Source organism: Podarcis gaigeae (assembly GCF_964106915.1).
Source record: "Podarcis gaigeae genome assembly, chromosome: 14".
In the NCBI taxonomy this organism is placed as follows: domain Eukaryota; kingdom Metazoa; phylum Chordata; class Lepidosauria; order Squamata; family Lacertidae; genus Podarcis; species Podarcis gaigeae.
Window position 1 is genome coordinate 52,384,227 of NC_139690.1, and position 25,368 is coordinate 52,409,594.

At 48.6% G+C, this 25,368-nt stretch overlaps 1 protein-coding gene across 4 annotated transcripts in view; it reads right to left on the bottom strand.

Annotated features, from left to right (window-relative positions):
- TNRC18 (trinucleotide repeat containing 18) overlaps positions 1–25,368 on the bottom strand; it is a 129,114-nt gene that overhangs the window by 70,685 nt on the left and 33,061 nt on the right. For all 4 annotated transcript variants that reach the window (XM_083711202.1, XM_083711201.1, XM_083711200.1 and 1 more), the window contains exons 2-3: positions 7,746–7,871; positions 4,193–6,037 (exon numbers count right to left, since the gene is read on the bottom strand). In XM_083711202.1, coding sequence (XP_083567328.1) covers positions 4,193–5,525 — 1,333 coding nt within the window. In that variant the 5' untranslated portion in view covers positions 5,526–6,037; positions 7,746–7,871. The remainder of the gene's footprint in view (positions 1–4,192; positions 6,038–7,745; positions 7,872–25,368) is intronic.

The following is a 25,368-nucleotide window of genomic DNA, read 5'->3' on the forward strand; positions in this document are numbered from 1 at the left end:
ATCTATCTATCTATCTATCTATCTATCATCTATCTATCTATCATCTATCTATCTATCTATCTATCTATCTATCTATCTATCTATCATCCCTCTATCTATCTATCGTTCAAAATGTACCCATGTATAGTGCAAAATGGCAGGCTGTGCACCGAACGCTGCATTGACACCAAAAAATCAGGTTTATCCTCTACCACAGGGATCGGCAAAGTTTTTGAGGCTTGGGCCGGTTCACAATCCTGCAGATGCCACGGTGGGCCGGAGTGTGCACACGCGCTCACACGCAGGCACAAACGCCATTTCTGATGCTTCGTCTGGCATGGAGGAGGCGTGCACAGCTTCCCATTGGCTGCAGGAGCTTCCTGCAGCCAATGGGAAGCCAACTAGCATGATGGAAGGCGGTCCCCACTCTGCTCCGCGCCAGTTTAGCGTGGCACACGGGAGCCGACCGAGCGGGCGGCAGGGGTCCATGGGCCGGTTAAACAACCCCATGGGCCGCTTGTGGTCCATGGGCTTTAGGTTGCCAACCCCTGCTCTACCACCACTGCCAACACATCATTCAGGAACCTAACGTCTACTAGGAGTTCTTGAGAAAGAAATGGGGCTCTTCAGCACAGCTCTAAGACAATTTTCCTCAAATGACCCAGCAAAGCTGAACAGGGATGCAGATATTCCAGAGGCAGGACCATGAAATGGGGACTGTCCTGGATAAATATGCACAGCTGGAGTTTATGCCTTTAAAAATTAAAATAAAATACACACACACACACACACACACACACACACACACACACACAGGTTGTCAGCCAAGCAAACAGAAAACAAATCAGTTTTTTTTAGGTCCAGTTGCTAGATCGTGTTGTATTCCTGCCCCCTCCCCAGCAACCGCCTCTTTAGACACACACATCAGCTGAATAAACAGGTTTTGTGCTTCATTCCACACCTCCAAACTGGCCAAAAAATGCTGGGCTTTGCCATGGGGTGAACCTGCCAAAAGCCACTGGCCCTGCCTATATCCCAGACCCATGTAAAACCAGCTGAACGCCAGCCTCCTGGCTCGGCCAACACTTCCAATAAATTGCTTTTCTCAAAAAAAGAAGGAGCCGTGTGACCAACATTACAGAGAACTTAAGTGACACACAGACACAACCCTCACAATTACTCAGGCTAAAAGATGGCTACCGACGCCAACAGCAGATTTTCAGCTTGTTTTGATTGACAGTGGTCAAGAAGAGATTTGTTTTTCAAAACGCAGGAGAGACCCAGCTAAAAGAAACCGGCGGTCATTTTGCATCATTCCCTACTGAGCACAGTAGGGCTTTCTCATGAGTAAGCATATATAGGGTCAGGCAGTCTCTCTCATATACAGTGTATACTGCACATATTTTCTCTCTCAAATATAATAACTGTTTACTCCTTTTTGTGATACAACAGTGACACCCGATGGCCAGTCTAATTTATTGCAAGTTCCGGAGATGCCCTCCTGGCCTGTTGCATCAGTTTCTACCTCGTGGGAAATAAAAATTTGACCAGACTCCGCTCAGTATGGTAAGAGCCATGGGTGATTACGGCACCTCTCGCAAAAATTAAATGTGGCAGTTCACAGATAAAGGGGTGCTTGTTTGAGAGAGAAGCTCAGAGCCTTTGGAAAACAAAGGAGAGAGACCTTCGCAAGTAACCAGCCACGTCTCTGCGCAAGGACTTTGGGACGTCTGCAAAGGGCACAAACAAACACAGACCCCCCCTTTGCATGCTAGGAGAGCTTTCAGACTTAAACACACACCCTTCCGGCCTAGGGAGTTATTACTATCACTATTGGTTATTAAATTTATCAGCCGCCTTCTCTCCCCGCAGGCAACTCAAGGCGTCTTTGCAAAACCACAAAAAAAACCCATATATTCCGTAGGATCAATGTGTGGGGTGGGTGTGTGCTGTGAACTCAAAAAGAAGGAATAATCTTAATTCTGCAACATGAAAATACTGAAATCTGCCTGTAAACTATAAACCCAAATGCCCATAAAACTCATTTTTTTGCATCGTTCATTTTGCATCGTACAGCCCTAGGAAGGACCAACAGGCCTTGCTGGGCACCAAAGCCCCCTCTCATGACCAACAGAACCCCCCCCCCCAAGCACATCGCCCCACACCTGCTAGACACTGCAGCACAACACACCAGTCTTGGCCAACCTAACACTCCCTAGACGTTGGGACTACAAAGTCCGACCGCCAGCCTCAGCCACAGACGTCTAGCTTTGCCAGCGAGTTGGGTGAGCTCTGAGGCCCCTTCGGAATCTATGAACCCACAGCGGCTGTGCCACACCCGCAGGGCACAGCCCCACAAGCAACACCCATCCAGCCCAATCCATCTAATTCAGGGGTCAGCAACCTAAGGCCCATGGGCCACAAACGGCTCATGGGGGGTCATTTAACCGGCCCGTGGACCCCCGTTGCCCACTTGGTTGGCTCCTGTGCAATAATGCAGAGGTCTTGAGCAAGACCTGATTTTCACTCTTGGGCAAGCTACGGTTAGGCAAAGAACGCTCTGGGACAAACAGCTGAGCATTAAAAACAGAACAAGACACCCAGAAATGGATTTTCCCAGCACCACCAAAAGAACAAGCCTCCATTTTGCCCAGAAACACAGACACTCACTCACTCACTCTATCATCTATCTGTCATCTAAACTCTATCATCCATCTAAAGTGGCACAGAGCAAAGCAGGGACCACTTTTCGCAATGCTGGCCAGCTTCCCATTGGGAAATAGCGTTTGTGCATGCGCACGCACTCCAGCACACCAATGCGCCTGCGGGACCGCGAACCGGCCCAAGCCACAAAACTTTGCTGACCCCTGATCTAATTCCTGCATTGCAGGGAGTAGCATTAGCTGAGCCTTCGGTTCCCCTCCATCAACCCTACAATTCTTTTTTTAATTATTATTTATTATATGAATTCATCTTTACTGATTTAAAATATCATCTTACATATACATTACAAATAGTTACAGCAAAATTAAACACAAAAAGAAAAAAGATAAAGAAAATAAAAATAAAAAAGCAAAGAAGAGTTAACAAGAGGAGATGAGCTGTGATGGCCTGGGAATCAGATTCAGAGGCTGAACCGGAGGAATCCCAGCCTGCACAGGAGTCCCCGCCTCCAGGGCCGGCTGAACTGGGGCAGGGCCTTGATTCTGAAGCGCCTGCACCTGTGCCGGAGCCTCAGGAACAGGCACCAGGTGATCCCACTCTGGCTCCAGAGGTGCTTGAGGACTCAGTGCCTACAGGTGAGTCTCCCCCTGGGCCCAGTAACCCTTCAGCCTCTCCTGAACTGCAGAGGCTCAGGGCAGAGAGGCGAAGGGAACTGGTTTCTCCCAGGAGGAGTGCTCGCCTTAAGGCCAGGAGAGGCGGGTCTCCTGGGGGCCGGGGCCGCCCCTGGCCTCAGAGAAGATAAAGGCCAGTCAGCCCTGTCCCAGGTTGCGGGAGCAACGTCATCATTGAAGAGCTGTTTCGGCCAGCATCCAGTCCTGTTCCCCCAGAGTTCCTGTCTTTGCCCGGCTCCTCGCTGTGGACCCTGCTTTGCCCGAGGAGGACTGTCTGCCGACCTTCAACTCAGGTCCTGGACCTTGCCCCACGGTAACCTCCCCCCTGGACCAGCACATGAACATTGGCTATAACATCCTGTCTTTTCTAATAAAGTCTTCTGAAAGAAACTTCCATTCATTCTTGTTGTACTTTTTCCTAGTGTCTTAATTTTATCGCACAGTTTGTTTTATAACTTTTCCTGTTTATATTTCTAGTATATTTATTCCATTTGTTTATTATATACAAGTATCATTCGGTTCTGCTAGGATAACGTCATTTTTACAATACAATCTTATATATTCTTTGAATAGTCTCCATTCTCTAAATCTTTTTTGGTTTGGGGCTCCTCTGATTTTTCTGGTCAGCTTTGCTAATTGAAAGTACTCAAGCATGAGTGATTGCCAATCTATTATTGTAGGTGTTGTTTCACATTTCCAACTTGCAGCTATCAGTATTCTTGCAGCCGTAATTGAATACATAAGCAGTGGTCTTGTATTTTGCTTTATTTCTATTGGCAGTATTCCTAGAAGGAAAATCTCCGGCCTTTCCTTCAATTCTACCATCACCTGCTACCCGCCAGAGAATGCCCAGCCACCCTCCCCATCGGGTGACCTACCTTTGACATTGCCCAGAGAGAGGGCGCGATCGCGGTCCGCCAATCCCGGCCCCACCTTGCCGCCGCCGCCACTGTTGTCCTTCTGCCTTGCCACGGCCACGGCGATACCCACGGGGAGATGACGCACCTCCCCCTCGCCCTGCGACCCGATGCTCTCGCGCCCAAACGACTTGGCACTCTCGGGGCGCTCAGGCTCCTTCTTCAGCTGTTTGCTGGCCTGGTGGGGCAGCAGCTGCTGGATCCTGGCCGAAGCCTGCAGGGCGGGGTCGGCCTTCATGTGCCCCAAACCGCCGAAGGGGCTCTTCTTGCCGCTGCCCGACCGAGCCGCCGCCGCCTCCTTGGCAAAGCTGCCGCTGTACTTGATGAGGCTCTGCATGGCCGAGCCTTCTCCGTGAGAGGTAGGATGGAGGCCTTCCGTGCTCCGTGTCGCCGTCACCACAGTCCTCTGCAGGCCTCCGGGGTCAAGGTACGCCTTCTTGGCTTCCTCCTCCGCCCGGCTGGCCTGGTTGTGCTGTGCCGCCAAGACCGCCATCTGCGTGGTGGCAAAGTTGCCCATGTCGAAAGGCTTCCATTTCTGTTCGGAGGGCTTTGGGGGCTGGCTGTGGTCAAGGTGCTGCCCCCGGGATGAGGCGGATGACAAAGAAGAAGAGGAGGAAGAACTGTCCAAAGTGCCATAGATCTTCGCCGCGTCCTTGCAGCCAGGCCGCGGAAACCGCTCCCGCTCGCAGGAGCGATGCTCTGACTCCGAGCCCGGCTTGAGCAAGTCTTTGGAGGCGAGGAAGTCGCCCCTGCTTTCGGGGGAGCCGAGCCGGGGCCTGCTGAGGAACGTCTCTGGGGGCCCCTGCTTCCTGAGCGCCGTGGAGGTGGCCCGGATGACGGAGCCCTTCTCGCGCAGAACCTCCATCCTCTTGGCATCGCCGTGCGCCGCAAAGTCCGGGGGCAGCAGGCTGCGGGCACCATCGCCCAGGCACCTCTCGGGCAAGGCCTGGAGGACGCCCACCCGGGCGGCCGGCGGGTCCTTCTCCTTCACCTTGCCGCCACCGTTGTCCCGGGCCTGCGAGGCGATTTGGATGGGTCCGCTGCGCTCGTCGTAAGCCTCCACGGAAGGCACAAAGGTGGGCGCGATGACCTTGTGCTCCCTGCCGGCCTCCTTGGCCAGAGGGAAGATGGTGTACATGTTGGAATGGACCGGCTGCGGGGGGAAGGCGGAGGAAGCGGGGGCCAGCTTCCCCGGCTGGCCCGGAGAGGGGCAGCTGCAGGCCACGTGCAAGGCAGCGGCCCCCGCCCCGGAATCCCCCCTCCGCAGCCGCTCCGAGTGCGAGGAAGGCCTCATGTTCTCGTCGTGCCGCGCGGGGTCCCTGGCGCAACGGTCCTGCTCCGAGCCCAGCGCTTTCCCCAGAGGGTCCCCTCCGCCATTGCAGTTGCTGAGCGAGGAGGTCTGCAGCGGGTTCTTGAACTTTGGTTCTCCGCCGTGGGCGCCGCGACTCGGCGCGTGCTCAGCCAGGAAGGGGGGCAGCGGCTGCTCCCCGGCCCTGGCGCCCTTGTCGGGGGCACTCACTTTCCTGTCGCTGTCGGGCTTGGCGTCCTGGGTGAGGTCCACCACGCTGTGTGGCCTGGGCTCCTCCCGGGCCTTGCTCTCTTTCTTGGGGCCAGCCAGCAGGACGTCGCCCCGGCATGCCCGCTCCTTGCCAACATCCCTGGTGCCGTCCTTCGAGGCCCTGGGCAGGTGCCCAAGCTCCTTCTCGCGGTGGAGGGCGCTGGGCCCGTGGCTGGCTGCCGTCCTCGAGGGGGGGCCCTGGGGGTGCAAGGGCGGCTGCCCTGCGTGGCTGCCAAGATAAAACCCATCTGCAAAACAAGGAACAGACTTAGGGAACCCCAAGAAAGGCTTGCAAAGGAAACACGATTGCACAGATTCAAAGTGTCACAGGGACCCAAACAATGCTATAATTCCTACAAAATGCGGCATGACTTAATTGTATATGCATAATAATGAAGAACATGGCAGAGATTTGTTTATGGCGCAGATTGGCATATAGAGAGCAGAGATGGGTTGGTGTTTTTGGTTTTTTATTTCACACCATCTGTACCCTATAACACAGAAAGTAAACAAGTTAATGTAATAAACCAAACACGGCAACGTTAATGGTAAAGTGTATTATAATTTGCCTTGGGTTAGTACCCCGTTAGTTCCTAATATTGAAGAGAGATTATTTTGCTTTGGTTTTGGGGGGCAGAGTTCTCAGATCCATTTACTTTAGCTTCTGTATGCCTGAGACACTTGCTTTTTCCTTTTCGTGTGGATTAGTATTTTGCAATTCAATAATTAAAAAATGGAGGAATAAAACAAAATATTGTTGTGTGCCGGGGAACCCCAAGTTGACCCGGCGGGTGGCGGGGAAAAGGGGTTAAGCTTTCTGCCTTGCTTGGATATGACTTGCACAATTTCAACCATGTGAGATGGCATGTGAGATGCACTCATCCTGAACCATGCAAATGTCTCCATGCACATCCCATATGCATTCAACACCATATCCGTCCCATATACATTCAGCCAATGTGGTGCGGTGGTTAGAGGGCCACACTAAGAGCCGGGAGAGACCAGGGTTCGAATTCCCCACCTGGCCATGACAAAGCTCCGTGCGTGACCTTGGGCCAGTCAATGCCTCTCTCAGCCTAACCTGCCTCACAGGGTTGTTGTGGGGAGCAAATGGGAGGGATAAGACCATGCGTACCAGTGCCTGAAATGGACCGAGCCTTCTGTGACAGAAGTCTTTGAAATTATGCCCGTTTTGGGAGGAAATTGAGGAGAGAGAGCAAGCTTTCTCCTCCCCTAGGTCTGGAGGCCACCCAGAAAACAGATTCTGGATGGAGAAATAGGGGGCTGCCCTTCTCCCAGAGCAGAAATTCCTGCCCCAAGACGGGACGCAACAGGTGACCAGCTTAGGCAGCTGCAAAAAGGAGGATCAGGCAAATGCAAGGAGAAGGAAGGAGCCATCTCAGGCCACTAGTCCTCATGGTGCCCAGGTGCACTTCCAGGACCAGAGGCACCCAGTCATGTGGCAGCCAGACTGGTGACTGGGAGTGGCTGTTGAGACCGCGTAACGCCGGTCTTGAAAGACCTACATTGGCTCCCAGTACGTTTCTGAGCACAATTCAAAGTGTTGATGCTGACCTTTAAAGCCCTAAACAGCCTTGGCCCAGTGGACCTGAAGGATCATCTCCACCCCCATCGTTTAGCCTGGACACTGAGGTCCAGATCCGAGGGGCTTCTGGTGGTTCCCTCGCTGCAAAAAGCCAAGTTACAGGGACCCAGGCAGAGGGCCTTCTCGGTGGTGGCACCCGCCCTGTGGAATCCCCTGCCATCAGATGTCAAGGAGATAAAGAACTATTTGACTTTTAGAAGACATCTGAAGGCAGCCCTGGTTTTTATCATCATCATCATTAGTGGCAGTGAGCAACCACAGGAGGGGGGGTGTTCTGCATCCGTGCCATTTGGGGGCTTCCCAGGGGCAGTTGGGGGCACTGGACAAAGGGTGGGGGGAGCCCAACTCACCTTTTGGAGACTCAAAGAGGCTGTGCTGGCCCAGCTGAGCAAGCAAGGGGCTGCCGCTGTTGTGAGGCTCCAGGTGGCTCAGAGGAATGTATGAGGGATACAGACCGTTGGGAAGGTGGGAGAATCCTGGAAAAGAGGGACAGAGGATAGTCAGATGTAAATCTTATTATTATTGTTGTTATTGTTATTATTATTATTTATTTATTTATTTATTTATTTATTTATTTATTTATTAAACACATCTAATGGTTTTTAGAAACCCATGCAACTCAAAAGTGACACGCAAGAGTGATTAAACGACATCTGTTTAATCCAGCATAGAACAGAGCACAGGAAAGTTCTAAAAATGCATTCCTAATTTTATTATGATTAAGAATAAACAAAATAAACCAAAGATAAAGAGCATGCAGAAATACTGCCACAGCTGGGCTGGAAGCAGCATGAAGTCGGATGCGGTCACTGACATTGTTGTTCCAAAACTTTGCAAAGAAAAATGCCCATTTCCCCCCATGAACCTGTTACGCCGGTCTTTATGTATTATTTTGTAATAAGTTGGCTTAGTCATAAATTAATATGGATAAAATGTTCTTAATCCATTCAGGTATAGTAGGAGATTATATCCCCCACCCCAACCCACATTTTTGGTGTTATATTGTAGCAGCAGCTATAAAACACTATTTGTTGATTATTTTCCAGAATAACATCTTTTAGATTATCCAGCAGAAATATTTTGGGTTCTAAGGGTGTAGTCAGATACCCTAACACTTCAGGGATACTAGCCTGAACGTATTCCCAGAATATTACAAAATATTCAGAAGAAAACGCATCCACATTTTTAAACGGGAGTTCTAGGGGTGCTCTCACAAGATCTTGCGAGAACATCCTAAACCAAAGAGGTTTTAAGCTTCATAGAGTTGGACGAGACCCCCCAGAGGTCATCTATTCCAACCCCCTGCGATGCAGGAATCTCATGCCTTGCTTTGATTTAACTTGCGCGATTCCAACCAGCCCTAAGGTTGAAATTGAGAAAATGAAATGCTTCTGAGCTTCAAACGCACACAAATGTCCCTCTGTGCATCCCATACATTCAGCACCATGTTCATCTCATGCATTCAGTGAGAGCAGCATAGAGGTTATTTTTTCGGACTCGTATCTGGGAGAGACCAGGGTTCGAATCCCCACTAGGCCACAAAGCTCACTCAATGACCTTGAGCTCAGTCACCACCTCTCCTCCTAGCCTGCCTCACAGGGTTGTTGTGGGGATTGAACGAGGAGGGAGAGAATCTCATGTACCACTTGGGTGCGGTGCTATTAAATGATGACTGAAACAGGCTAGAATTGCAAAATGGACTATGCCTTCTGTGCCAAAAGTCTTTGAAATTCTGCCTGTTGGGAATTGGAAGAGAGAGAAGCTTTCGTCGTCCCCTCGGTCTTGAGGCCACCAAGCAAACAGATTCTGGACAGAGAAAACGCAGGGTGCCCTCATCCCAGAACGTCAGTTTGCAGAAATTCCTGTCCCAATATTGGAGGCAACAGGCCACTCGCACACCGACTTTGGGAGTGCTGGGAATGCTTGGGAAAGACCCTATAGACCTGAAGGAGCATCTTCACCCCCATCGTTCTGCCCGGACACTGAGGTCCAGCTCTGAGGGCCTTCTGGCAGTTCCCTCACTGCAAGAAGGGAGGTATCAGGGAACCAGGAGGGATTCAACCTCAATCTGTTAGCCGCCATCCATCCTCCAACCGCCTCCAAGCAATGCTTCTAAAGACTAATTACTGTTGTACTATGAGGCCGCAGCTTTCTGCTGGCTAAAAGACTGGCTACTTCTCGAAGACACTGACGTACTGGATCTGGAAGGTTTTAACAATGCTTTTGGTTGGCATGCATACTTATGGTATGATAAGGTCAAGATCAATAAGGCCTTTAAGAACCATATTGTCAGAAAAGCAGTGTTTAATGTCTGGACAAAATATAAAGACTTATTGGAAAACAAAACTCCAAGGTAGCTATCACCTCTGGAAGCTAAGGCCCGAAAAAGACCCAATATGGAGACCAAATGGCCAAAATATTGGGAAATATTAGAAAAAGATGGAGACAATTGGAAATTGCAGAGTTTGGAGAAAATGAAAGATAAAGTGCGAGACTAGTTACACTACGCTCAGATTAAAGAAGTTTTTAAAAATGACAAAAAGTTAGGGTTCCAGGTGGAGAAATTGAAATTGGAAACTGAACTGTTAGAACCTAAGACTAAGGTACTTTCAAGAATGTATAACTTGCTGTTAAAGTGGAATACACAAGATGAAATGGTTAAATCGGCTATGATAAAGTGGGCACAGGACATTGGGTATAATATTATGTTTGAGGACTGGGAAAGGTTGTGGACCACTGGGTTGAACTTCACTGCATGTAATGCTTTGAAGGAAAATGTAATGAAAATGATATATAGATGGTACATGACCCCAGTTAAACTTGCCAAAATATACCATTTGTCTGATAACAAATGCTGGAAATGTAAAGGAAATGAAGGAACATTCTTTCACCTCTGGTGGACCTGCCCTAAAGTAAAGGCCTTTTGGGAAAAGATATATAATGAGCTGAAAAAGGTATTTAAATATACCTTCCCTAAGAAACCAGAGGCCTTCCTTCTGGGTATTGTCGGCCAGAGGGTGATAAAGAAGGACAGAACTTTTTTCCTGTATGCAACAACGGCAGCAAGGATACTCATCGCTAAGCATTGGAAAACTCAAGACCTAACCACACTGGAAGAATGGCAGATGCAACTGATAGACTATATGGAACTAGCCGAGATGACCGGCAGAATCCGAGACCTGGGTGAGGAGAGGGTTGAAGAAGACTGGAAGAAATTTAAGATTTATCTACAAAAACATTGTAATTTGGTTGAATGTTAAGAAGGATGCTAGATCACAAATAATTGTGCACCACTAAATTAGATGGAATCAGGATGATAAATGAGATTGAGGGAAATATAAACTTTTTGGAGAACTGTTGGATTATATTTAAATGAACGGGACACAAGAATGTAAACAAGATGATAAATTGCTGGTAAAAATTTATAACGATGTAAGTGGGAGCGGGAGACGTGAGGGAGTCCAAAGAAGCTTTGAAACTATGTTATGATACATGTTATATTGTTTATTATTTTTGCACTTGTATTTAAAAACCTTAATAAACATTTAAAAAAATAAAAAATAAAGACTAATTACTGGAAACCACAGGATGGTAGAATCCTGCCTGTGTTCTGGCTTCATACAGGCAACTGTTCAACCCCTGGACTAGATGGGCCATTGGCCTGATCCTGCGGTCTTCTCTTATGTCCTTATGACAGATGGACACCTGTCTGTCGTGGACTCCCTTTCACCCAGCCAAGGGAAGGAACCAAGTTAAGGCTGCTTCGGCTTGCTGGCTTTTTGCTCTGAGCACATCTGCCCTGTCTCCCCCAAAAAGCATGCAGAAAAACTGGGGACGGCGGCGCCCGTTAGCAATATTTCACCGAAAAGCAGCAGGCGGGCAGGAACCACGCAAGGAAGCGAGTCTTGCTTAACCCTGCTGCGCAACCGCGTCGGCCACAACGACGGTTCTGTCGCTGCAGAAGGGAAGCAGGTGCTGTGGCGCATGGCAGCAACATCCTCGCACATGCTTTAGCCTGCTTCCTCCCAAGCGCCCTGCCTGCGCACCACGGCCGGATCCAGCGACAGAGGAAGCACGTCCGCAAGCTTTGAGTGCCTCATGTCTTGAAAGAATGTAACAAACGTGGGTTTCGTGGTCCGGAATGGCAGCAGAATGGTGGTCTTCTGGAGGAACAGGTGGCCAGGTTTGGGGCTCGGCTGAACCGGGAGCCTTAGCTGCCCAGGAAACCACAGATCTTGCAAAATAACGCAGAGGCTGCATTACGCAATCTGAGAACGGGAAACGGATTTGCGCAGGCCTCAGAGTTGCAATAAGGAGAACATTAGCTAATGCTCTTCCAGGCTGCATCAACAGAAGTCCAGTGTCCAGATCAAGGGAACTGCTCTATTCTGCCTCGGTCGGACCACATCTGGAGTCCGGTGTTGAGATCTGGGCACCACAATTTAAGAGGCTGACAAGCTGGAAGGTGTGCAGAAGAGATAATATAATGATGATAATAATTTATTATTTATACCCCACCCCTCTGGCTGGGTTTCCCCAGCCACTCTGGGCGGATTCCAACAGAAACTTAAAATACAATAACCTATTAAACATTTAAAGCTTCCCTAAACAGGGCTGCCTTCAGATGTCTTCTAAAAGTCTGGTAGTCATTTTTCGCTTTGACATTTGGTCGGAGGGCGTTCCACAGGGCGGGTGCCACCACCAAGAAGGCCCTTTGCCTGGTTCCCTGTGACTTGGCTTCTCGCAGGGAGGGAACCATGAGAAGGCCCTCGGCGCTGGACCTCAGTGTCTGGGCAGAATGATGGGGGAGGAGACGCTCCTTCAGGTCTACTGGGCCAAGGCCGTTTAGGGCTTTCAAGGTCAGCACCAACACTTTGAATTGTGCTCGGAAACGTACTGGGAGCCAGTGTAGGTCTTTCAGGACCAGTGTTATGGGGTCCTGGCGGCCGCTCCCAGTCACCAGTCTAGCTGCCGCAATCTGGATTAATTACAGTTTCCGAGTCACCTTCAAAGATAGCCCCACGTAGAGAGCATTGCAGTAGTCCAAGCGAGAGATAACTAGAGCACGCACCACTCTGGCGAGACAGTCTGGAAGCCAAGCCTTATGAGGAGCGGTTGAGGGAGTTGGGCAGGTTTCGCCTAGAAGTAAAGGAGACTTGAGAGGAGATACGATCAACATCTTCAAATATCTCAAGAGCTGCAAGAGGAAGCAAGCTTGTTTTCTGTTGCTCCGGAGGGTAAGACTCAAACCAATGGATTCAAGTTGCATGGAAGGAGATTCCGACTTAACATCAGGAAGAACGTTCTGACAGTGAGAGCTGTTTGACAGTGGAACCAACTCCCTCTGGAGGTTGTGGAATCTCATTCGTAGGAGGTTGGATGACTGTCTGTCATGGAAACTTCAGCTGAGATCCCTTCATTAAAGGGGGCTGGATTAGATGACCCTCAGCACACCTTCCTACTCTACTATTCTATGAAAACACATCTAAAAACAGGCAGGTGGGTTCTGCAAAATGCACAGGACCACTACATTTATCTTTTGGAGTGGGGAACCTTTGGCCTTTCCAAGCATCATTGAACTACGATTCTTCCCCCCTCCCCCGGCAGCCCTAGCAAGCATGGCTGGCAGCCAGGGATGTTGGGAGCGGTAGTTTACCAACATCTGGAGGGCCAAATGTTCCCCACGGCTGACCTGGTGCATTGAGAACAAGGTTTGAATCCACGCTCAGCCACACTGAAGCTCCCTGGGTGACCTTGGACCACTCATTGCTCCTCTCCGCCTTCACATATCCCTGTATCTCATTGTGACATTCCTGCTCATGGTTGAATCGCTCATTCCTCCAGGGCGTTATAGTGGTTGGATCAACCTTGGGCCTCATGATGGGAGTTGTAGTCCAACAACATCTAAAGACCCACAGTTCAGAAATGCTGGGTTTCGGACTAGGACCCAGGGAGACCCGCGTTCGAATCCTGACTCGGCCATGAGGAACTCTGGGTTGAGCCAGACACTGTGCCTCCTGGTTGAACCTACCTCACAGGGTTGTTGTAGAGATTAAAATGAGGAGGCAAGAGCCATGTCCACTACTTTGAGCTCCCTGGAAATTAAAGTGGGAGATAAGTGCAAATCAATACCATGACTCTCGGCTAGGCCTCCCAGGTGTTCCTTGGGCACAGGTGGGCATCTAGTCCAATGGCACATTGGTAACACCAGCCCCCCAGAACGGCACCTCCAGGCTTGGAAGACGATTCGCACATCTTAGCAAAATCTCAGAAGTCCACCAAGTCCAAGCGCCCTCTCTGTCCTTCCTCACAACGAGCAAAAGAATATAATAAATAATAATAATAATAATAATAATAATAATAATAATAATAATAATTTATTATTTATCCCATGCTCATCTGACTGGGTTTCCCCAGACACTCTGGGCAGCTCCCAACAGAATATTAAAAGCACAATAAAACAACAAACACTTCCCTAAACAGGGCTGCCTTTAGATGTCTTCTAAAAGTCAGATTGTTGTTTATCTCCTTGACATCTGATGGGAGGGCGTTCCACGGGGTGGGTGCCACTACCGAGAAGGCCCTCTGCCTGGTTATAATAATAATAATAATAATAATTTATTATTTGTACCCCGCCCATTTGGCTGGGTTTCCCCAGCCACTCTCGGCGGCTTCCATAAAAACCAGAAATACACTAAAATATCACAGATTAAAAACTTCCCTGAACAGGGCTGCCTTAAGATGTCTTCTGAATGTCAGGTAGTTATTTATCACTTTGACATCTGATGGGAGGGCGTTCCACAGGGCGGGCGCCACTACCGAGAAGGCCCTCTGCCTGGTTCCCTATAGCTTTACTTCTCGCAGTGAGGGAACCGCCAGAAGGCCCTCAGCGCTGGACCTCAGCGTCCGGGCAGAATGATGGGGGTGGGGACACTCCTTCAGGTATACTGGGCCGAGGTTCCCTGTAACCTCGCTTCTCGCAGGGAGGGAAACGCCAGAAGGCTCTCAGAGCTGGACCTCGGTGTCCAGGCAGAGCAATGGGGGTGGAGACGCTCATTCAGGTCTACTGGGCAGAGACCGTTTAGGGCTTTAAAGGTCAGCACCAACACTTTGAATTGTGCTCAGAAATGTACTATATTATTATTATCATCATCATCTAAGTGGCAGGTCCACTGTATAAAATATACATTCTGTGAGAGCTCCTCGCCCCATATATGTCCACTGGACTGCTACAGATGCCCCATAATACATCTCTAAGAACTCAATTGTTTCATGTGGCAGCATCTGCACTTTGGAACTCCCTGCCTCTTGATATCATTCCCATTTATGCAGGTTTTGCCATTTACTCCAAAAGGAGAAATAGGCAACGGCTCTCGGCACACACGATGTTAAGTTTTTTGAGGGGGGGGCTGAATTTAAACAGAGGGGCTGGAAAGGAAGTTACACGTAGGTTATGGACGACTCATTTCTTTTTTTTCCTTCCCTTTTTTAATGGTCTGTAGCTTACTCCTTGGCCTGTAGACAGCAGCCTCTGGAATGCTCTGTGGCTTCCAATTCTGTTTTACAAGGAAACTGATCGGCAAGGCGAGAGGAGCCAGGCCAGAACCCCACCCCTCTTTCCTGGAGCAGTTGTTCCAGGAGGAGTTCGGATTCCTTGAAAGCAGAGTCAAGATGCTCATTCCCCCAAGTGGGGGGGCAGGTAGTCCCATGTTTGGGGCAAAGGCGGTTTCCGAGAGCCCCCCACAATCTCCCCATTAGCAGCACAAAGGGATGAAAGAGACTCCTGCAGAATCAGGCCCATGGTTCAGCATCCTATTCTTGCTGTAGCCACCCAGGGGCCTGTGGGAAAACTGCAAGCAGAACAGGGGCACCAGAGCCCTTTTCTCTCCTGCAGCAGTCAGTTCCAAAGTTTTAAGCAAAGTTCTTTCTTTTACCTGTCCTGGATCTTCCAACATTAGGTAAAGGTAAAGGGAAAAGCAGAGACATCACCTTGCCGACAAAGGTCCGTATAGTTAAAGCTATGGTTTTCCCAGTAGTGATGTATGGAAGTGAGAGCTGGACCATAAAGAAGGCTGATCACCGAAGAATTGATGCTTTTGAATTATGGTGCTGGAGGAGACTCTTGAGAGTCCCATGGACTGCAAGAAGATCAAACCTCTCCATTCTTAAGGAAATCAGCCCTGAGTGCTCACTGGAAGGACAGATCGTGAAGCTGAGGCTCCAATACTTTGGCCACCTCATGAGAAGAGAAAAGACCCTGATGCTGGGAAAGATGGAGAGCACAAGGAGAAGGGGACGACAGAGGACGAGATGGTTGGACACTGTTCCTGAAGCTACCATCATGAGTTTGACCAAACTGCGGGAGGCAATGGAAGACAGGAGGGCCTGGTGTGCTCTGGTCCAGGGGGTCACGAAGAGTCGGACACGACTAAACAACAACAAAGGTAAAGGGACGCGGGTGGCACTATGGGTTAAACCACAGAGCCTAGTGCTTGCCGATTGGAATGTCGGCAGTTCGAATCCCCGTGGCGGGAAGCTCCCGTTGCTCGGTCCCTGCTCCTGCCCACCTAGCAGTTCGAAAGCACGTCAAAGTGCAAGTAGATAAATAGCTCCGGCCAGTAAAGCAAGATGAGCGCCACAACCCCAGAGTCATTCGCTACTGGACTTAACTGTCAGGGGTCTTTTACCTTTTAAAAGTAAAGTACCCCTGGATGGTTAAGTCTAGTCAAAGCTAAATAGAAAACTATCTTTAGAAAGATTTTTCCTCCAAAAGCATTTTATTTTTAAAATCCAATTTAAATAAAAAAAATCAGATTTAAATTTTAAAAAATCAGATTTCTTTATTTATTTTATCCACACTGGTTGGAAGAGACCCCCAGGATCATCTAGTTCAATCACCTGCAATGCAGGAATCTCAGCTAAAGCATCCATGGCAGATTCTATTCAACTTCTGCTTAAAAACCTCCAAGGAAGGGGAGTCCACCATCTCCCAATGGCGGCTTGTGCCTCTGCCCAACAACTCTTGCTTAACACGAGTTCCTGCGTTATGAGAGAAGAGGAAGCCCTTTCCCCTTTCTCCATGCCAGGCGTAATTTTGCAAACCTGTGTCACCTCATCCTCGCCTCTTCTCTAAACTAGGAAGTCCTGCGACCGTTCCTCATAGGGCTGCTGCTCCACCCCCTCAATCATTTTGGTGGCCTTTTTCAGAACCTTCTTCCAACCCTTCAAGATCCTTTCTGAGGTGGCCAGAACTGCACACAGCACCCCAAATGTGGTCGCACCATAGATTAACGTAATGGCATCAGGATCAGGGCAGTTTGATTTTCAATTTCTTTGCTAAACATCTGCCCAGGCATTTGTCTGTCCAAATGATACCTTCCCGCTGGAGTGGTACCTATTGATCTACTTGCACTTTGACGTGCTTTTGAACTGCTAGGTTGGCAGGAGCAGGGACTGAGCAACGGGAGCTCACCCCGTTGTGGGGATTTGAACCGCCAACCTTCTGATCGGCAAGTCCTAGGCTCTGTGGTTTAACCCACAGCGCCACCCATGTCCGGAGATTATTCTACCACTGCATTAAACCTGGAGACTGCCCCTCTCGATTAATTTAGATATTGGAAATCCCATGGGGAGGCTATGGGGTTGTGGGACCAGTTGTGGCCCAGATTGGCTGTGCAGGAAGGAAAAGAAACAGGCTGAATGGCTTTCTCCATCCCTGGGAATGTAAGAAAGTAAAGAACTTCTGGGAAATGATATATAATGAGATGAAAAAGATGTTGAAATACACATTCTTAAAAAAAAAGAAGCATTTTTACTTGCTATTATAGGCCAAGACATTAATAGACAAGATGTCAAACTGTTCTTATATGCAACAACAGCAGCAAGAGTATTATTAGCCCAGAAATGGAAGCAAGAAGAAATTCCGACGAAAGAAGAATGGCAGATGAAATTAATGAACTACGCAGAATTGGACAAAATGACAGGAAGGATTCGAAACCTGCGAAACCAGAGATTTACAAAAGATTGGAAGAAGTATATGAATTATTTGAAGAGCAACTGCAATCAACAAATTATGCTAGTAGGACTACAATAAGTTTTGTAAGGAGAAATATACGAAGTGTTACAAAGTAGAAAAAGATAGAGATATTGGTTATGAGTTTGAAATGTAATAGGGAAAATAAGAAATGCATACTAAGAGATTAGACTGGAAAATTTTCAGACAGGACTGATGGAAGTCAAAAAAATTGAATAAGATGTAAAGGTATGTTTAATTACTTTTGAAAATGATATGTTAAAAAACTAATTTTATATATATATATATATAGAGAGAGAGAGAGAGAGAGAGAGAATGGCTTTCTCCATCCGTCCCAGCCTTGACCCCTTTCCTATTTGGCAAACCAGCTAGCAGGCACCTACAGTCCGGGTCTGGAGAACGGGCCAAAGGCACCCGACCAGGAAGAAATCGCAACCTTTCCCCCGCTCTCAGACCAGACATTTCATCTGTAGACACAAACAAGAGTTTTGAAACCTCCTAAGGGTCACATAACTCCAAACAACCGCAAGACTTTAGCAATCTTGCTGACCGTGCAGGAGGGCAAGTGGGCATTGCGACTTCCCAGTCCCAGGAAGGGGGCAAGAAAGGAGATGGGTGCAAGGGGTTTTCTGCACACACAGTGATTGGTGTTTGCTGCGCATGCAGGATTTGGGCAAATCTGGGTGCTGGGTCAATTGCAGCTTCGCTCCCATCTTTGAAAGCACAGCCACCCGCTAAGTCCTTTTTCTTCCATGCGGTTTCTGTGTCCTGTTGATTCCTAATCTCATGACCGGATGCTTCCTCTCTTGTTGGTCAGTCAGAGATATATATATATATATCTCACAAACACACAAATTAACCCCGCCCTTTCGTGTTTAGAAAGAGGAACAAAGATTAAGATTTCTTTTTCCAGGGACGAGACGGGCGGGTTTGCCAACTTCTTGCAACATCAGCCCTCGCAGGCTCTCCTCCCAATTTCTCCCGAAGTAGGTCAGGCTCATTAACCCCATTCGATGGACAGGGAACACCGAGGAACAAGGGAGGTTTAAATGACTCGTGATTCATCTTCAGGGAGGGGGGCCTCGTTCTGCAGAAGGCATAGCTTCGCAGGCACTCCTCCTCCATGGAGAAAGATGACAGGAGCCTGGACTGCCTAGTCCAACACCCTGCTCTGGCTGTGGCCGGTCGCGTCCGCTTGCATTATGAAACACAGCTCAGTCACAGGTGCTGCAGCCTGCATTGCCGTGACAATGTGGGCAGGTGCAGGGCTGCAGCCTCTAAGATGCAAAGCATGTGGAGAGGGGGGCTTCACCTGCCCCACATCTATCCCCCCCTGGCATTCACATACCGAGAGCTTTTTGGATCAGACTCATGGTCCTTTTACTGTACGAGCATCCTCTTCGCTCACTCACAATCAGCTGCCTGGGTGGGAAACTCTCAGGCAGGGCCCAAGTCAAAGGCGCCCCTCCCCGCCTGTGGTTTCCGCCAGCTGATATTCAGCACAGGGTGAGAAACTAAGATACGGTGGTCCCTTGGTTCTCAAACGCCTTGGTTCTCAAACAACTTGGAACCCAAACACTGCAAACCCGGAAATAAGTGTTCCGGTTTGCGAACTTTTTTCGGAAGCCAAACATGCTCCGTTTTGAGTGCCACGCTTCCATTTTGAGTGCCACGCTGAGTTTTTGCTATTTATTTTGCGTTTTGAAGCAAAATTTCTGACTTGCAAATCTGGAAAAATGAAAGATACCCCTCCTTAGGGATTTCAATGTTTCCTGAGGTCATTTTGTGTGTTCAGTACAGAAAAGCCAAACAGCTGCAAATTGATCTCTTTCCCGTTGCCCCCTTGTCAACTGTAGTTTATGGGAGAGTTTCTCCAGAATTTTGCATCCGGTCAACTGACAAAGTGTGGCTTGCCCTTAGCCAAATGGCTCGGGAGATAGGCTTGGGGTGGGCTCCCGATCAAAGGGCATTCAATTTCAGTGTTTTAGGAAGGAAAGCAAGTCACCTCCACAAGGTGCATTGCCCAGGATTGAAACCAATGTCCACCAGTGTTCAATCTCTGTACATTGGTACCTTGGTTCTCAAATGACTTGGTAAACAACTTGGAACCCGAACACTGCAAACCCGGAAGTAAGTGTTCCGGTTTGTGAACTTTTTTCAGAAGCCAAATGTGCTCTGTTTTGAGTGCCATTTTGAGTGTTACTCTGAGGTCTGTCTGTTTTTGCTATTTATTTTGCATTTTTGAGGCTTTTTTGTTTTGTTTTGTTTTTGTGACTGTGTGGAACCCAGTTCAGCTACTGATTGATTGATTGTGTGACTGCAGCACATTGTTCATTGCTTTCATTTTATGGATCAATGGTCTCGTTAGATAGTAAAATTCATGTTAAATTGCTGTTTTTGGGCTTGTTTTTAAAAGTCTGGAATGGATTAATCCATTTTGCATTACTTTCTATAGGAAAGCGTGCCTTGGTTTTGGAACGCTTTGGTTTTGGAACGGACTTCCGGAACGGATTAAGTTTGAGAACAAGGGTCCCGCTGTATATAAGCTCAGTGCTTTTTTTCTTAAAAAATGTTTAGGGTTATTCTCATTTTGACTCGATGAAATCACCATTTTACAGTTCAAATTGGGAAAAATAAATACAGTCAATGGACAAAAGTACAAAGATTCACAAAAAAGGTTAGGGGTTTGCGTACCCTAGAACAAAAAACACTGTATAAGCTAATCGCTAAGTGGCACCTTAAACCTAGATTACGTTCGCTACAATGGAATGTCTAGGCAACTTTTCCTTTTCCAACGATGGTGATGATTAATTCATCTCTAGACCACTTTATATTTAAAATAAATTTCACCAAGCAGTTTACAACACATTAAAACATCAAATAAAACAATCCAGAATAAAACAAATTCAAGCTTCAAGGAAAACTTTTCAGCTCCTTCAGTTTTCCCCATATTGATTTACCTGCTCAATTTATAGAGCTGCCCCATAGCAGAAGGACTCTAGGAAGGCAGTGGGGTCCAGTGGTGAGAGTGTCGGACAAAGACCTCGGAGATCAGGGTTCGAATCCCACTCCATTATGAAGTTCACTGGGTGACCTTTGGCCAGTTACAGCCTCCTAACTTCCCTCGCAGGGTCATTGTAGGGATTAACTCAGGCGAGGGGTAAACCATGTCCTCTCCTTGGAGAAAAAGGTGAGCTCTGGTCAGACCTCACCTGGAGTACTGTGTCCAGTTCTGGGCACCACAGTTCAAGATGGACACTGACAAACTGGAACGTGTCCAGAGGAGGGCAACCAAAATGGTCAAAGGCCTGGAAACGATGCCTTATGAGGAACGGCTAAGGGAGCTGGGCATGTTTAGCCTGGAGAAGAGGAGGTTAAGGGGGGATATGATAGCCATGTTCAAATATATAAAAGGATGTCACATAGAGAGGGAGAAAGGTTGTTTTCTGCTGCTCCAGAGAAGCGGACACGGAGCAATGGATCCAAACTACAAGAAAGAAGATTCCACCTAAACATTAGGAAGAACTTCCTGACAGTAAGAGCTGTTGGACAGTGGAATTTGCTGCCAAGGAGTGTGGTGGAGTCTCCTTCTTTGGAGGTCTTTAAGCAGAGGCTTGACAACCATATGTCAGGAGTGCTCTGATGGTGTTTCCTGCTTGGCAGGGGGTTGGACTCGATGGCCCTTGAGGTCTCTTCCAACTCTATCATTCTATGAATAAGCTCTTTTGCTTATCTGCGTAGGAAAGCTAGAGGGGCCAGCCAGGTGGAGATGCCCATTGCCCACCTGGCATGCAGACATCTTCACAGGGTCGCCATTGGACCCACGCCAGGTGCAAAACCCACCTGGGGAAATTTCTAGCACTATAAATGACCCTCTGGGTTCCTTCCAACTCTACAATTCCATGATTCTAGGGATGATGGGAGCTTTAAAGAGCAAACCTGCAGTTTCCCCTGCCCAGCCATCAACTGCACCATTTTCCTAGTAGGTATTTCAAGGGATGCGGGTGGCGCTGTGGCTTAACCACAGAGCCTAGGACTTGCCAATCAGAAGGTCAGCGGTTCGAATCCTCGTGACTGGGTGAGCTCCCGTTGCTCAGTCCCTGCTCCTGCCAACCTAGCAGTTCGAAAGCATGTCAAAGTGCAAGTAGATAAATAGGTACCACTCTGGCGGGAAGGTAAACAGAGTTTCCGTGCACTGCTCTGGTTTGCCAGAAGCGGCTTAATCATGCTAGCCACATGACCCGGAAGCTGTACACAGGCTCCCTCGGCCAATAAAGCGAGATGAGCGCCGCAACCCCAGAGTCGGTCACGACTGGACTTAATGGTCAGGGGTCCCTTTACCTTTTTATTTCAAGGGATGGGAGCCGCCTTGAGATCTGCTCAGCTGCTAACTTCCCCCAATGCCTTTCAACGCAGGGAACAGGCAAGGACCCATCTCTGGAAGGCTGCAAAGGGAGCCTTTTTGCTGAACGTCTTTCCAGGGGTCATCCAAGTCCCTCCCGGCCACAGACCCAGAGGCACCATCTGCACCCAGGTGGGGGCAGATGTTTCCACCTTCCACAGAATGCCATCAGCTTGCCAACATCTCCCCCCCCCCCCGCAAGCTGTATTTGACCCTCAGGAATAGGCAGGGGGGCGCTTCTCTCGGAGGAAGGCACCTCGTGGAACAGGAATGTGATGACACAGACGGGTTGGAATCCAGACCCCGTAAGCTTCCGCAGAGGCCAGCTGTGGGTCTCCTGCAAAGAATCCATGATTGATGCTCCACAAAGGCAGCCAAGGAATGAGTTAAGGCACCTAGGCAGCTCTGCAAAAAGGGGCAGGAGGAGTATTGGCACAAAAATGGAAGCAAGAAGAATTACCAACGAAAGAAGAATGGAGGATGAAGTTGATGGAGTACGCAGAATTAGATAAATTAACAGGAAGGATTCAAAACCTGCGAGACCAGAGATTCTTAGAGGACTGGAGTAAATAGATGAACTATTTGAAAAGTAATTGTGATGAACAGATTATGCTAGTAGGACTGCAAGAAATTTTGTAAGGTGGATTATTTGAAATATTACAAAAAAGACTATGAAGGGAATTATTAGTTAAGGACAATTAAATGCAGTATAGAAATTAAGAAATGCAGAATAAGTGATAAAGAATGGAAAATCATCAGAGGTGTTGGCGGAAGTCTAAAACATTGTATAAGATGAGAAGATATGTTGTAAGACTGTTGGAACTGATATGTTAAAAAAAATCAATAAAAATGTATAAAAAGGGGGGGCAGGAGGAAAGGGGGCGATCTCAAAAAGGCACCTTTCCCCTTTGCCTGTTTCCCATGCCACCGAAAGCACTCTCCTCCATCCATTTGCCCAATGTGCTCTTAAAGCCATGAAAGCTGGTGAACATCACTGCCTCCTCCTGTGGCAGGGAGTTCCACAGTCTAACTATGAGCAGCGTGAAGATGGACTCTCTCATCGGTTAACATGAGCCAAAATGTTACTGTGACTCTTTCGGTGTCAGAAATCCAGATATATTAAGGTAGGCCCCAAACGGCCCCTTAAATCTAGGTTGCCACAACACAATGTCTTATTTGCCAGGGAGGTTGGACTAGATGACCCTTGGGGTTCCTTCCAACAGTACAATTCTATGATCTCAACTACATTGCTTGACTGCAGCTTGCTCTTGCAACAATTCGCTTGTCCCAAAATGCAAGAAGGAGAAACACCCACACTGGAAATGGTATCAACCATGGACTAAGGCAGAGGTTTTTCCCATTTGGGCGGCATTTGGAAAGCCTGTAGCACAGTCAAATACAATGGTACCTTGGTTCTCAAATGCCTTGGTACTCAAACAACTTGGAACCCAAAAACTGGAAACCCGAAAGTAAGTGTTCCGGTTTGCGAACTTTTTCGGAAGCCATCCTCAGTTTTGAGTGTTATGCTTTCAATTTGAGTGCCACACTTCTATTTTGAGGGTTACACTGTCTGTTTTTGCTATTTATTTTGCGTTTTTGTTTTTGTGGCTCTTTTGATTTTTGTTTTTGTGACTGCATGGAACACTGTTCAGCTACTAATTGATTGTTTTATGGATTATATGGATCAGTGGTCTCTTTAGATAGTAAAATTCATGTTAAATTGCTCTTTTAGGGTTTGTTTTTAAAAGTCTGGCACGGATTAATCCCTTTTGCATTACTTTCTACGGGAAAGCGCACCTTGGTTTTGGAACGCTTTGGTTTTGGAACGGATTTCTGGAACAGGTTAAGTTTGAGAACCAAGATACCACTGTATATCAGCACTCAGCCCTGCATTTACTTCCCTGGATGTGATGATGGAGGACTAAGAGGCCCAGAGAGGGGTCCCCGATTCATGCGGCAGCGCAGAAGCACAAGACTTGCATCCTTTGCTGTGAACAGCTGCCTTCATTGAGATGCCAGTCAACAGCCTGGCGCCCAGAAATATGCAGGTAGTTGCAACTGGACCCACAGCAGGAGCAAAACACACCTGGCAAATTTCAAGCACTGGATTGTATACCTTACAAAAGCAGGACAAATCTGCACAAAGAAAGAGGAAACCACGTCACCATTTCACAGGTGCCAAAACGTGGGGTTACTCTGCTAAATACCGTATTTTTCGCTATATAGGACACACTTTTTCCCCTCCAAAAATTAAGGGGAAATGTGTGTGCGTCCTATGGAGCAAATGCAGGCTCCTTCAGTGGCGTAGCGTGGGGGTGCAGGGGGGGCCGGCCGCACCGGGCGCAACATCTGGGGGTTATGGTTAGGGGGCGCAAATGCACGGGTTTGGGGTCGCAAATCCATGGGTTAGGGGCGCAAATTACTTGCCTTGCCCCGGGTGCTGACAACCCATGCTACGCCACTGGGCTCCTTGGCTTCAGCGAAAGCAACACAAAGCCTCCGAAGCGCAGAGGGAATGCTCCCTCTGCACTCGAGAGGTTTTGCGTTGCTTTCGCTGAAGCCTGGAGAGCGAGACTCTCCTGGCTTCAGCAGAGAGGGAGAGCTGTGCAGCGCCCCTTCAGCCAAGGGGGAGGAGAAATGGAAGGGGCTCCGTTTCTCCTGCTGCTTTGCTGAAGGGGCGCTGAGCAGAGAGGGGGAGAATTTTTTTTCTTGTTCTTCCCCTCTAAAACAAGGTGCGTCCTATGGTCGGGTGCGTCCTATAGAGCAAAAAATACAGCGATTTGGCATTTGCCACCGAGCAAACCCAAAGCCCTGGGTCACACTGCTCTAGAAGAAAGCGAGGTTGCTCCCTCCATCTCTGGCATTCGACCCGTTCCAAATCACAGCTTATGCTCTTCCTGCAAGTTCAGCCTTTGCTGTGAGGATTGTAAAACATCTTCCCCCCACCTAATACCCGGCCTTCAACTGCCACAGTCTTAATTTTCACCCCAGCCTGCTCTCTGAGCCGGTTGTCACTTTGGAAAGTTTAATTTACACAGCCGATCTTATGCCTGCCCCCACCTCGAGAACCTGGCAGGCTCCGACTGGGCCCCCTCCCCTCCCTGAGGGCGGCAATATCAATTTGACGGGTTGTCTCATCTTCCAGCAGCAACAGAGCCCGGAGCCCTCGACAGAGGCAAGCCAGTCTATTGGGCAGAGGTGTGTTTGCATCCTGGCACTGCCAACATCCCAAGTGTGTGGCAAGAGGCTGCCACCTGGAAGGGGACCAATGGGCAATGGGAATGTGGGGGCTGCATATAGGCCGCCCGCCCCGCCCCCCCACTCCACCCCTGCATTTCTGGAAGAAGCTTGCGGCTAGATTCTCACATCGGTTTCCGGAGCGACGCTCTCAGCGGTTAGACTGTCAAGCGAATCAATCATTTACCGTCAAATTCAAAGTCGGGCGTGATCAGATCTGCCGCTGGCTTTGCATTCGCCACGAAGCAAATTCCGCCGACATGCAACCAATTGCAGACGGCGTGTATCTGGCGATCGTTCG